Source organism: Sorex fumeus, unplaced genomic scaffold (genome assembly GCF_029834395.1).
Source record: "Sorex fumeus unplaced genomic scaffold, SorFum_2.1 ptg000033l, whole genome shotgun sequence".
Classification (NCBI taxonomy): domain Eukaryota; kingdom Metazoa; phylum Chordata; class Mammalia; order Eulipotyphla; family Soricidae; genus Sorex; species Sorex fumeus.
This window is the reverse complement of record NW_026606090.1, coordinates 226,756-241,180: the sequence shown is the minus strand read 5'-3', so window position 1 is coordinate 241,180 and position 14,425 is coordinate 226,756. Positions and strand designations below refer to the sequence as shown.

At 47.4% G+C, this 14,425-nt stretch overlaps 1 protein-coding gene across 2 annotated transcripts in view; it reads left to right on the top strand.

Moving 5' to 3' along the window:
• Positions 1-14,425, top strand: part of LARS1 (leucyl-tRNA synthetase 1) — a 65,820-nt gene that overhangs the window by 9,369 nt on the left and 42,026 nt on the right. For both annotated transcript variants that reach the window (XM_056116681.1, XM_056116680.1), the window contains exons 5-10: positions 2,341-2,478; positions 5,887-6,048; positions 7,403-7,515; positions 8,332-8,395; positions 11,522-11,589; positions 11,695-11,920. In XM_056116681.1, coding sequence (XP_055972656.1) covers positions 2,341-2,478; positions 5,887-6,048; positions 7,403-7,515; positions 8,332-8,395; positions 11,522-11,589; positions 11,695-11,920 — 771 coding nt within the window. The remainder of the gene's footprint in view (positions 1-2,340; positions 2,479-5,886; positions 6,049-7,402; positions 7,516-8,331; positions 8,396-11,521; positions 11,590-11,694; positions 11,921-14,425) is intronic.

The window sequence follows — 14,425 nt, the reverse complement described above, 5'->3', positions numbered from 1 at the left end:
AAAATTCACCGAGGACCCAGAGTGATAGTACAGTGGGGAGGGCCTTGCATGCAGCTGACCCAGCTTTGATTCCCAGCATCCTACAGGGTCCCCTGTGCACCTTCAGGAGTAATTCCTGCAGAGACATCTGAGGAATTACTGAGACATAACCTGAGCATTCACTGGGCATGACCCAAAACAAGCAGAAAAATAAAAATTCAGTGAATAGAGCCAGAGAGATAGTACAAAGGCTAGGGCCTTTGACTTGCATTTGTCAAATATTGGTTTGAAATCTTGCACCAAAAGTCCCCCAGAGCAAGTCCAGGCATGATCCCTGAGCACAGAGCCAGAAGTAAATAGTCCCACTGGGTTTAGGCCACCCCCAGATCCCACCCCAGAAAAACAAAACAAAAACAAAAACCAACCCAACACATTGTAAAAAACCATCCTGAGACTAAGAGCAAATGTTATCCAGGCCACCACTAGCATAGAGTTCCCAGCTGTATCTATAGGAATAGATATAGATAGGTATGTTGATGGAGATCCATGAGCAGTGGGATGTGTGCAGGGGGATGGCTTGGACCTTGTTTCTGGTGTGGCTGTCCCAGATGATGGTTCTCCATCCTGGGGAAATTGTAGCCCAGTATCCCTCCGTGTTCCCCAATGATGCCTGGGCCTGAGACTTGTGTCTGTGCATCCTTTCTTAGTGAATCTGATGGGTTTTTTTTTTTTAATGTAGGAGTCCTGCTATTTATTCAGCCATTGATTAAGCTGATTGAAGTGGGCATGAACTTCACATGACTTTTTTTTTTTTAATTTTAATTGAATTCTGATTAAGTTTTTTTTTTTTTTGGCTTTTTGGGTCATACCTGATGATGTTCAGGGGTTACTTCTGGCTCCGCACTCAGGAATTACTCCTGGCGGTGCTCAGGGGACCATATGGGATGCTGGGATTCGAACCCGGGTCAGCCGCATGCAAGGCAAACGCCCTACCCGCTGTGCTATCACTCCAGCCCCCTGATTCAGATTTTTATGTATTTGTTTTCTTTCTTTTTTTGTTTATTGGGTCACACCTGGCAGAGCTCACAGTTTACTCCTGCCTCTGTGCTCAGGGCTCACTCCTCTCGTGGCTCTGGGGACCATATGGGGTGCTGGGGATCAAACCTAGGCCGACCACATGCAAGGCAAGCACCCTCCCCACTGTACTGTTGCTTCGGCCTGCCCGACTGGGTTTTTAATCTATTTGCTCTTCTGCTCCAACTGGTCAAGCTCACTCACTTACTGATCTTAGTGTTCTTCAGTTGCCTCAAAGAATCCCAGATCTTTGGGGAGGGGGAGACCGTAATCAGCAGTGCTCAGGGCTTCCTCTTGGCTCTGTGCTTAGGGATCACTCTTGGCAGGGCTCAGGAGCCCATCTGGGGTTCCGGGAATCGAATTTGGGTTGGCTGCCTTTGAGTCAAGTGCCCTGCTGGCCATGCTTATCCCCAAAGAATCTGAAATCTTTTTTCTTTTTTCCCCTCTTGGTTTTGGGGCCACACTTGGCAGTGCTCAGGGCTTACTCCTGGCTCTGTGCTCAGGGATTCCTCCTGGTTCAGAGGACAATGTGATGCTGGGGATTGAACCCAGATCATTCATTGCAAGGCAAGTGCCCTCCCTGCTGTACTATCTTCTGGCCCTGCCCCTGATCTATAATTGACAGATGTGGACTGAGAAGACAGCTCAGTGGGCTGAGCACTTGCTTTGTATGTGGGTGGCCCAGATTCAATCCCCGTCACCACCTGGTCCTGTGAGCTGTTAGGAGTCCCCTCCCCCACCCCCCTAGCACTTGGCCGAGAGATAGCTCCAGCCTTGCTAGGGGTCGCCCAAAACAAAACAAAGTTGACAAGCCTATTATTAATGTTAACTAAAAATGCTAACATTCTATGTCTTTTTTGCTTATTTTTTGGGGGGGGCACAACCAGTATTTCTGGGTTATTTCTAGTTTGGTGCTTGGGGGTCTCTCCTGGCAGTGCTTGGGGGACCAGGTGATGCTGGGGATCAGATCTAGGCCTCCCGCAAGCTCGACCACTGAGTCTCTACGCCTTCTCATTCCTAACGTTTACTCGGTTGTATTGCATACTCTGGGTGTTGAGTGAAGCCTGTTGAATTATGAAGTAAAGTACTAACCTAGACATTAGAGAATTTCAAAGTAGGTGATTAGTATTGTTTTGAGTTATAAAGTGACTTCACTTATGTATTGAAATATGACCCAACATCTTCAGAGTCAATTTTAATTGACGTTAGGAAAAAAAACCCAGAAAACTCAAATTGTTGCTACATCGATTTGAGCTTCATTATTTCACAGTGTCATATTTATTTCAGGCATGTGCTGACAAATTGAAAAGAGAAATAGAACTCTATGGTTGCCCCCCTGATTTTCCAGAAGAGGAGGAGGAAGAGGAAGAAACCAATGTTAAAACAGAAGATGCAGTAATGAAGGACAAAGCTAAAGGGAAAAAGGTTTGTGGTTGGTGATGCTACGTTGGTTGAAGTCAAAGTCATATTTATATGTTTTTGACTGACATGTCAACTGTTGGTACTCGCACACGAAAGGGGTATTGTCACATTTTCTTTTTCTTTTTGACCATATGTAGTGGCGGTGCCGTTGCTCCTGGTGGCGCTGGGGGACCATATGGTGCTGGGAATCAGAGTCGTGGATTCCTGCCATTGACTGTCTCCCTGGCCGTGTCTTTGTTGTTGTTTGTTTTGGGCAACATCCGGCTGTGCTCGGGGCTCACTCCTGGCTCTGTGCTCGGGCATTGCTCCTGGCGGGCTTGGGAGACCATCTGGGGTACTGGGGATTGAGCCCAGGTTAGCAAGGCAAGTGCCCTAGCTGCTGCACTGACACTCTGGGCCCATCCCTGGCCCTGTTTTCCTTTATTTATTTATTTTTTTTTCACACCACACTTAACTGTGTTCTGGGCTTACTACTGGCACTGTGTTGAGGGACCATCCTGGCAGATGTCGGGGACCCTGTGAGGTGCTCGGGATGGAAACCGGGATGACTCTGCAAAGCAAGTACCCTGCCTGCTTTGTACTATCGCTTTGGCCCCTGGTAGATTATTTTATTTTTATTTTTTTTGGCTTTTTTTTTTTTGGGTCACATCCAGCGATGCCCAGGGGTTACTCCTGGCTCTGAACTCAGGAGTTACTCCTGGCATTGCTTGGGGGACCATATGGGACACCGGGGAATGAACCCAGGTTGCCCCTTGCAAGGCAAACATCCTCCCCACTGTACTGGTGGTCTGCCTGCCCCCCATAGTTTATTTTTTAAAGTGCTGTGCCTCTCCCATCCTCCTCACATTACTTTGCTTTGTTGCACTGACCTGGGATTTACACAGAATCATGAAGTGCTGGGGATCTCAGCAGAGCTGCCCAGAGCTTGTCCAGTGTATGCGGTGGCACCAGGCTTGTCGGGCGGATGCTTTAGCCACTGCGCTGGCCCTGTGCTCCTAAAAGCACTTCTTGTCCCAAGATTCAGCCTGTAGCCACCGGCCCCCTCTGGATTTTCCCTGTTGGAGTCCTAGAAGGTGTTCCTTATTTTTTATTTTGGGTCTTCTAGGCTCAGGAGGCCTGAGGGCCACTCCTGGTGACAGTCTCCGGCTAGGCTGCTGCTTTGGTGCTGGGGCCCAAGGTCGCTGCTGTTGGGGCCCTGCGTACCGGGGACCGGGGGCCACCCCCAGCAGTGCTCACGGGCCTCTAGGACTCACTTGGGAATGCTTGGAAGCCCAGGGATGCTGGGAATTGAATCAGGGTTGGCCGTGTCAAGACTTGTACCCCCTAACCTGTGCTCCCTCTGCCTCTGTTTTTGGGGGATGGTTTGTGACACCCGGCAATACTCGGGAACTGTTCTGTGCCCATCTGTCTCCTGAGCCTGCCGGGAGTCATCCCTGTGTACCCCCGCACGTGGCCCCAAAACAGGAAAAAGTAAAAGAAATGATTTATTTCTGGGTTTTAGGGCCACACAAGGCCCAGCTCTGTGGGGTGGGGGCAGGGGCTGCTCCCAGTGGAGCTTGGGGTCACTGTGTGGTGGCGCTGGGATTCGAAGCTGGCCTCTGGCTTCTGCATGCAGAGTGTGAATTCCAGCCCTTTGTTTTTATTTGTTTATTTGTTTATTTATTTTTGCTTTTTTGGGTCACACCCAGCAATGCTCAGGGGTTACTCCTGGCTCTGCACTCAGGTGTTGCTCCTTGTGATGCTTGGGGGACCCTGGGGATTGAACCCGGGTCGGCCGTGTACAAGGCAAACGCCCTACCCGCTGTACTATCGCTCAAGCCCTATTTTGTTTATTTTTTAACTATTTTTTATTTAATCACCTTGAGCCACACTTATAAAGCTTTCATGTTTGAGTTTCAGTCATACAATGATTGAATACCCATCCCTCCACCAGTGCACATTTTTCACCACCAATGTCCCCAGTATCCTCGCCCCCCCCGTCCCACCCCTCCCCCTGCCTCTATGGCAGACAGTTTCCCTCTTACTCTCTCTCTACTTTGGGGCATTTGGTTTGCAGTTTAGAACTGAGAGGCCATCGTGTTTGGTCCTTTATCTATTTTCAGCATACATCTCCCATCCCGAATGATCCCTCCAACCATCATTGACTTTAGTGATTCCTTTTCTATCCCAGCTGTCTTCTTCCCCAGCTCATGAGGCAGACTTCCAACTATGGAGCAGTATTTCGGTCTCTATCTCTCCTGTCCTTGGGTGTCAGTCTTATATTATGATATTTTATATTCCATAAATGAGTGCAGTCATTCTATGTCTATCCCTCTCTTTCTTACTCACTTTTCTTAGCATGATACTTTCCATGTCCATCCGCTTATAAGCAAGTTTCATGACTTCATCTTTCCTAACAACTGCATAGTACTTCATTGTATAGATATACCATCATTTCTTTAACCAGTCATCTGTTCTCTGAACTCCAGCCCTTTGAGCCCACCCTGCTGCCCCAATTCTGGCAGGTTCAGAAAAAAAATGTAATTCAATTCATTGCAATATGTCGTATTGCTTTCTGCATGCATGGAGTCTTGTGGCCCTAGAATCACACGGCCACCACTGGCCATGCCGAGCATTTACATCCCCTTCAGTCTCCCTTGTTCTGCTTCACATTTTTTATAGTTCTGCCATTTGTCTGTCTCCAAATGAAAGGGATCTGGTTGCCTTTTTGTGTTTTTTTTTTGCTTTTTGGGTCACACCCGGCGATGCTCAGGGGTTACTCCTGGCTCATGCACTCAGGGATTACTCCTGGCGGTGCTCGGGGGACCATATGAGATGCTGGGAATCGAACCTGGATCGGCCATGTTGGCTGCGTGTAAGGCAAACGCCCTACCCGCTGTGCTATTGCTCCGGCTCCCGGTTGCCTTTCTGATACTGTTAAATTCTAGAAAAGGGGAACCCTCATACAAGCAGTTAATTTATAAGGACGAGATGCATGTGGTACTAGACAAAAGGGAAGGTGAAAAAGTTTAGTGCTGAGATCACACCCTAGTGATGCAAGTTCTTTGTGGATTCACCCCTTGGTGTTATTCTTGTTTTTGTGTTGTTTGTTTTGGCTTTTGGGCCATACCCAGGGATGCTGCAGGGAGCAGCTCATTGCGTGGGCTGGAATTGGGCCTCCAGCATGCCACACATGGGCTGGCATGGGCTGAGCTTTCTCGCCATGCTTTTTAGTTACTCTAGCTGACCGAGCTGTTGAGTGTCAGACTGCAAAGTCAGGCAAACAGAGGAGTGCGTTGAACTCCTGCAGCCATACTGCTTTGGAATGGAAAAGTTATCAGATGGTAGTAATTAAAAAAAAGTCATGGTCATTTTGCAGCAGTTTATTAATTTTTGGTTGCTCTTTGATGGAGGTTTTGTTTTTCTTTCCAGAGCAAAGCTGTGGCTAAAGCTGGATCTTCCAAGTACCAGTGGTGCATTATGAAGTCCCTGGGTCTGTCTGATGAAGAGATAGTCAAGTTTTCCGAAGCGGAGCATTGGCTCGATTACTTCCCGCCACTGGCCATTCAGGATTTGAAGAGAATGGGTTTGAAGGTACGCTCATCACCATGACAGTCCAGGAAAGTAGGAAGGATACATTCAGATGTCCCTCCTTGCTTAGATCTAGAACGCTTCTTCATGGAGACTGGTGATATATTCCACCTCTATTTCATTCGTTGTCAGATTAGAACCCGATGCGCCTCAATATAATGACTGGAGCACTTTATTTTGTTGTATTGGCAAATACGCTTATGTGTTAGTTCATAGACATTCTGTTACAAAAAGTGAAAAAAGCCAAACTTGAACTTGTATATATATATGCAGACATAGAGGTTTTCTTCTTTTTTTTTTTAAATTATTTTTATTTCTTTGCTTTTTGGGTCACACCCGGCAATGCACAGGGGTTACTCCTGGCTCTGCACTCAGGTATTACTCCTGGCGGTGCTTGGTGGACCATATGGGATGCTGGGAATCGAACCCGGGCTGGGCAAATGCCCTACTTGCCGTGCTTTTGCTCCAGCCCCGAGGTACTCTTTTATGCTGGGCTACCTCCAGTGGTGCTCAAGGCTTACTCCTGGCTTTATGCTTGGAGATTGGAGATCACTCTTGGGGCGGGGGGCGGTGCAAGGGATTGAACCCAAAACAGCTGTGTGCACTGGGGTCAGTTGTGTGCAAGACAGATACCTTAACCATTATACTATCTCTCTGGTCCCCCCATAGAGGTATCATTAAAAAAATTTCTTCTTTGTGTGTGTTGGGGGCGTGGGGGTGTGGAGACCACTTCCGACTCAGTTCTCAGAGGTTGCTCCCCAGGTGTCAGAATTGTGCTCCACTGCATTTGGCTGTCCTCTGGACCCCTAAGTATTCCTTCTTTTTTTTTTTTTTAAGAAATAAATTTATTCTCATTAATCTCAGAGTATAAAATGTTGAGATCCAATTACCATTTACGTCTAAAGATAATTTTTGAGTTTAAGAGCTCAAGACTATATAAATATGAACCAAATTGAACTAGACTATAGTCAGACCCTAAGAAAATTTTTTTTATTTGTATTAGTGAGACCCCCTCTCGGAGAGCCCGGCAAGCTACCGAGAGTATTCGATATGCCAGACACAGTAACAACAAAGTCTCCAATGGAGACGTTACTGGGCCCGCTCGAGCATTAGTGAGACAAGTATTCCTTCTTTACCTATTACATTCCCTATACGTTAAAAATGCGTAGTAAGCTGAAATTACGAGAGTTGTGATATCTGAGTTTGATAGGTGTGGTTTGAAATAGCTGTTTTATTTTAATACTTGCCATAATTATTATTTGGAAAAATATAACGAGTTCATCACTGCTACTGGGAATTCTGGTGCCTGCTGTGTTTAGGTTTCTGGAAAATGATCTTTTCCTCTTTCCTTCCGTAGGTAGACTGGCGTCGCTCCTTCATCACCACTGATGTTAATCCATACTATGATTCATTTGTCAGGTGGCAGTTTTTAACATTAAGAGAAAGAAACAAAATCAAGTTTGGGAAGCGGTGAGTGAGTTCTTTAGTAAAGTAAAAGCTGCTTAATTCCCGCATTGTGATTCATCTGGGCCATCACTTTCCCCATTAGACTTACTCCTTTTGTGATCTTTCTTTTGTGTTCTTTGTTTTTCTTGTCTTGCCAGTATCTTAATTTCTCTGAGGTGCTTATTGTTTGTGATGGAGAGAGCTAGGGAGAAGAGGAGGGCTGGTTTTCATGTTTTTGCAAAAAATTCTCTGCAGTATTCAAAGCCGAGTAGAAACATTTTATTTGTACATTTTAGTTTTCTCCTTTGTTTTCTAAGTTGTGGGAAGATTTCTTTCTCCATTATATGGATTAATTACAATGCTATTTGCATTTCATAAGTAGACTTACGCTTCATAAAGTCTTTGTTTCCCAACACAAAAGCCAAGCTCATTGCATATATTTCATTGCTATCTTTGATGAGCCTAACACTTTCGTCAAGTTACTAGGCTGGCACTAGAATTACTCACATAAAGCATAAATAAGTAATTGTTGGGAATATTTGCTTATTTATAAGTTTTAGTTAGAAGACATAAGATGTTAGGAGTAACACTAGCAGATATGTCAGGGAAAGTTTTTTTTTTTTTTCTTTTTGGGTCATACTGGTGATGCACAGGGGTTACTCCTGGCTCTGCACTCAGGAGTTACTCCTGACAGTGTTCAGGGGACCATATGGGATGCTGGGAATCAAACCCGGGTCGGCCGCGTGCAAGGCAAACGCCCTACCTGCTGTGCTATCTCTCCAGCCCCATGTCAGGGAAAGTTTTGATGGTCTCATAATATTTGTGACATTCACTTTTCAGGTATACCATTTATTCTCCGAAGGATGGACAGCCTTGTATGGACCATGATAGGCAAACGGGAGAGGTAATTACTTGTGATGCAGAGAGACTCTTAGAATTCCTGGTGCTTTTTTTTTTTTTTCTTTTTGGGTCACACCTGGCAATGCTTAGGGCTTACTCTTGGCTCTGCACTCAGGAATTACTCCTGGCGGGGGGATTGAACCTGGGTCAGCTGCATGTAAGACAAACACCCTACCTGTTGTACTACTGCTCAGAAACTCAATTATTAGAATTCTTTCTGGGGAGGGGGAATTGTTGGGTAATACCTGGCAGTGCTCAGGTGCTGTGCTCAGGGGTTGCTCAGGGGACCATCTGGTGCTGGGATTGAACCAGAGTCGGCTGCTTGGAGGCCCAGTGCCTCAATCTCTCTACTAGCCCTCTGACCTTTTGGCATACTTTTTTTTTTGGTCTTTGGGCCACACACAGCTGTGCTTCGGTCTTACTCCTGGCTCTGTGTTCAGAGAACTTCTACCAGGGCTTGGGGACCACATGGCAGGAATGAAATCTGGATTGGTCATGGTGTAAGGCAAATGCCCGAGCTGCTGTATATTGTCTCTGGCTCTGTTATAATTTTTTATTTTCTTTTTGGGTCATACTCAGTGATGCGCAGGTGTTACTCCTGGCTCTGCACTCAGGAATTACTCCTGACAGTGCTTGGGGGACCATGTGGGATGCTGGGGATTGAACCCGGGTTGGCCACGTGCAAGGAAAATGCCCTCTCCGCTATGCTATTGCTCCAGCCCTCTGTTATAATTCTTAATATGGCCATAGAGTTTAAGAAGTAGAGCAGGGGATGGTTGGGGATAGGTTAGGGTCCATGCTAGCATGCATCTCACCTGATTTTGATTCCTGGCCCACTTAGTCCCCCAGGCACTGCTGGAGGTGGCCCTGAGTGCCCCTAGTAGCATCAGGTCCCTGCAACGCTGCACCCTTGGGCTTAACGCCAAATGACTTCTCCAGTTGGCTAAAAATCACAGATGGGACCCCTGGATCTTTTGAGACCAAAAATGAAAAAAATAAGAAGCTTAAAAAATGATGTTCCACTGATGAGGTATATAATCATGACGATCTGGTGACTGAAGAGAGAGACAGCACGTCGCAGGTCTGGACACTTGTATTTCTGGCCATACACAGTGGTGCCTTGGCCGTGTGTCCCCCTTTTTCTCCCCACCTTGAGTCAGTGCTCAGAGCTTACTTCTGGCCTTATGCTCAGGGATCATTCCCGATGGGGTTCAGGGGGACCCTATGTCATGCCAGGAATTGAGCCTGGGTCGGCCTCCAGCAGGACAAGCTGTCACTCCTGTACTATCTCTTCCTGCCCCTACGCTTTTTTCTTTTATGTGTTTCTCTGGATAGACACGAGGAAAGTATAGCACATTTATTTATTTATTTAATTTTTTTGGGTCACACCTGGCAGTGCACAGCAGTTACTCCTGGCTCTGCATTCAGGAATTACTCCTGGCGGTGCTCAGGGAACCATATGGGATGCTGCTGAGAATCGAACCCGGGTCGGACGTGTGCAAGGCAAATGCCCTACCCACTGTGCTATTGCTCCAGCCCCAGCACATTTATTTTATACTTTTTTTTTGGGTCACACCCGGCGATGCACAGAGGTTACTCCTGGCTCCTCACTCAGGAATCACTCCTGTTGGTGCTCAGAAGACCATATGGGGTGCTGGGAATTGAACCTGGGCTGGCCGTGTGCAAGGCAAATGCCCTACACGCTGTGCTATCGTGCCAGCCCCTATTTTATACTTTTTCTAAGTGTATAGATTAAATCCAGGGCTTCAGACATCTGCAGCTTGTACTCTACACGGAACTATATCCTTAGCCACTGACTGTTGTTGTTGTGGTTGTTGTATGTGTGTGTGTATGTGTGTTACTGAGAATTGAACCCAGGGCCTCCCAGATATGAGGTAAGTCCTGTTCAGCCCATCCTCAGTCTCTCACACAATTCCATTTGTTTTTAAAGGAGCCACTGTCCAGTGGTGAGAAGTGCTGGGCCCGGCCGTGCTTGGGACCCACCAGTACTCTATATGCTTGGTATTCCTGGGCTGTTGAGAGAGCTGCGAGGTGCTGGGGTCTTAGACATGCTGAGCATGGACGCTACCATCAGAGCCACATTTCCCACCCACCACACAGTTACTGTATAAATGAAGAACCAAGGGGCCGGAGACCAAGTCGAGTGGGTAGGGCATTTGCTTTGCACGTGGCTGACCAGGTTTGATACCTAGTACTCCATCTATTTGGTTTCCCTGAGCCCAGCTAGTACTGACCCCTGAGCACAGAGCCAAGAGTAAGCCCTGAGCACTGCTAGGTGTGGGCCCACCCTGCCCCCCATCTCGCAAATGAACCAAATACTCAGTGAGATGATGACTCCTTGTGTCAGGCTATTAGAAAGTACCCAGGCTAGTCAGAAAGCACATCATTTGTCCCGATCCAGTTCATGTCTGTGATGATTGCTTTGTGGGATAGGTATTGATTATATCACAACTTTTTGGTAATCGCTTTTAGCTGAGGGTTTTTTTTTTTTTGTCTTTTTGGGTCATGCCTAGCAATGCTTATTGGTTATTCCTGACTCTGCACTCAGGAATTTACTCCTGGTGGTGCTCGGGGGACCATATGGGATGCTCGGGGATTGAATTTGCGTTTGCGTGTAAGGCAAAAACCCTGCTTGCAATACTGTGGCTCCAGCCCCTTAACTGATTATTCTACCAGTTCCCCTCTATCTTACTCAGCAGACCGTCCTTACTCAGTGTCCATTTCTCCTTCAGCCGTTCTCTCCTGGTGGGGTGTGGGGTGGTTTCCCAAGTGCCTTCTGAGACTTCCATCTGGACACGGTTAGCACCAGTCCTTCACTGGGAGAATCAGGATAGAGCAGTGATAGCACATCTCAGGGGTCAGAGCTGTAGTACAGTGTGTAGGGCGCTTACCTTGCAAGCGGTCAACCGAGGCTTGATCCCCGGAACCGCATATGGTCCCCCGAGCAACTCCAGGAGTTGTTTCTGTGTCAGAGCCAGGAATAAGCTCTAAGCTCTAAGCATCCCAAACACAAACAAAACTCAGGAAGTTCCCATCTCAGATATGTCACATATGTGAGGAGATTTGCTACGAATTCTTTCTCCTTTTTTTTTTTTCTTTCTTTCTTTAGGGTGTTGGACCACAGGAATATTCTTTAATCAAACTGAAAGTGCTTGAACCTTACCCATCTAAATTAAGGTAGGCATGCCAAGCAGTTCCTATGTCATTGTTTCTGCGCTCAGGTATGTGGGGGAATACACAGCAGCCTTTTGCATAAATCTTTTTTTTATTTTCTCCTCTTAGTGGTCTCAAAGGCAAAAACATCTTCTTGGTAGCTGCAACTCTGCGCCCTGAGACCATGTTTGGGCAGACCAACTGCTGGGTCCACCCTGACATCAAGTACATCGGGTTTGAGACCGCGAGTGGCGATATATTCATCTGCACGCAGAGGGCGGCCAGGAACATGTCATTCCAGGGCTTTACCAGAGACAACGGCGTGGTGCCTGTCGTCAAGGAACTCATGGGAGAGGTAAGTGCACGGTACACTTGCTATTGGAGCAGAATGTTTTTTAGTTTTGGTTGTAGGATGCAAGGCACGCTTCCCACCTGCTGAGCAAGCAGTACCTCTCTGTCCCCTGCATAGTATTTCTCTGTCCCCTGTGTAGTATCTCTCTGTCTCTGTAGCAGATTTTTTTTTCGGGGAGGGGGCAGTCACACCCGGCAATGCTCAGGGGTTACTCCTGGCTCTGCACTCAGGAATTACTCCTAGCGGTGCTAGGGCAACCATGTGGGATGCTGGGGATCGAACCCAGGTCAGCTGCATGCAAGGCAAATGCCCTACCCGCTGTACTGTCGCTCCAGCTCAGGAAATTTTAACAATAAAATTTGAGAGGAGACCATAAGGAATTGAGGTAAGAGAAATTGTGCAGGGTTATAGCGCTGGTCTTGCTGTGGCCGACCTGGGCTCAATCCCTGGTACTGCATGGTTCTGTGAGCACCTCACTGTGGCCCAAGCTGCGGACGCGCCCTTCCCAGGAAAACAGGCTTTAATTGAACATCCATGACATCAGTTTTGTAGATTGTAATTGTGTTACATTCTTTACCTACATTCCTGTAAGCATCATCTAAATCAAACTGTAGAATAGTTTTAGTCCTGCCGAAAGCACTCCCGTGTTCATCAGGTTTTGGTGGGGGGTGGTGGTGTAGGCCACAGCTGGCCATCCTTCTGACTGTGCTGGGGGTCACACTCAGTCATGCATGGGGAACTTGAGGAGAGATGGTAGCCCCCAGCAAGGCAAGTGCCTTCCCCAGCCCTGCCTCTCCAGTTCCTGACCTAATCCGCTTGCTCAACCTGTGCTTTCCCATGTCTGGGTTCTGGTGTTGAATTTTATAACTGAGGATTGCATCTGCATTTTGGAGTAGACTTTTTTTTTTTCTCTCTTTTTGGGTCACACCTGGTGATGCACAGGGGTCACTCCTGGCTCTGCACTCAGGAATTACCCCTGGTGGTACTCAGGGGATCATATGGGATGCTGGGAGTTGAACCCGGGTTGGCCTCATGCAAGGCAAATGCCCTACCCACTCTGCTATCGACCCAGCCCCATAGGATTGTTTTCTTTTCTTTTTTTTTCTTTTTTCATTGCTGTGACGAATATTTGTTGTATAACTTGTCTCCTAAATACCGCCTTCAGGGGCCGGAGTGATAGTACAGTGGGTCGGGCATTTGTTTGGCGCACAGTTGATTCCCAGCAGCCCATATGGTCCCCCACCCAGCGTTGCCAGGAATGATTCCTGAGCTTAGAGCCGGGAGTCAGCACTGAGCACCGCCCCATGTGTTCCCTGAACCCCCCAAATGAAACCATACATAAGGTTTTATGTATGAGCGTAGTGAGTGCTTCCTGGTTGAAAAATATAGATAGCTTTCACAAAGACATTTAATAGAGTCATCAGGTATTATAGTATTTTAAGCATGATTCCTTCCATTTCCGGTGGAATCCGAATCGCAGCTGTTTTTTTTTTTTCCCTGAGAAACATGTCTCGGAAAGCACGCACAGCAATAGTACAGACTGAGTTGGATTTCTGCCTCCGCATCAACCCCCTAAGCATTGCAGGGTGCGGCCCCCCCAGGCACCTGAGCACTGTGGGGTATGGCCTGGAGGTCCCCCACACTCCCAAGCTGGCCCAAGCAGCATCGTGCATTGAACGGACCCACGGCTTCTCGAAACCCCTGGACCTCCTGAGCACACACACTGGGAGCCGCCTTCTGGCCTCTCCTCAAAAAACAACAACAACAAAAAAAAATCTTGGTTCATTGATCTTATGTTACCTCACGGATTTAATCTAATTGATTAAATCAGAGTAATGTAAATTGCTTAAACCTGGGTGGATGGCTAACAGCTCTTAGAGTTTATTTACTTGTTATTATTTCTGAGTATATTTTATTCTTTATATTTTAAAGACTTGAATTTTTGTGTTTAATTTTGGGCCACACCAGGCCAATGCACAGGGCGTACTCCTGGCTCTGTGCTCAGGAATTACTCCTGGCGGTGCTGGGGGGACGACACACCATATGGGATGCCCAGGATCAAACCCCAGGGGAGCTGGCTGCGTGCTTGTGTTTTGGGCCTGGGGGTGCCACACCTTGTGGTGTCAGGGGCTGGTTCTGACACCAGTTTGGGGCTCAGGGTCACTCCTGAGCACTGTGCTGGGGATGGAAACTGGGGCTGGGTGTGAGACATATATATATATTGTTGCCCAGACCTATCCCCCGGGACCTTATGGGTTTTGCTTGTTTGTTTAGGAAAAACACCCTGCGGGGCTCAGCGCCTGCTCCTGACTCTGCAGGCCCAGGGGTCGTTTCTGGAAGAAACCGGGGATCAAACACCTTATGAGTGTGGTGTTGGGGTTAAACCTGGGAGTCGACCTGGTCAGCTGCATGCAAGGCAGTGGCCTACGATTGACTCCCCAAAGTCCAGATGTTTTTGTTGTCTAGCCTCTTGGAACTTCAGTTTTAACATTGCTTTACATCTTAAAG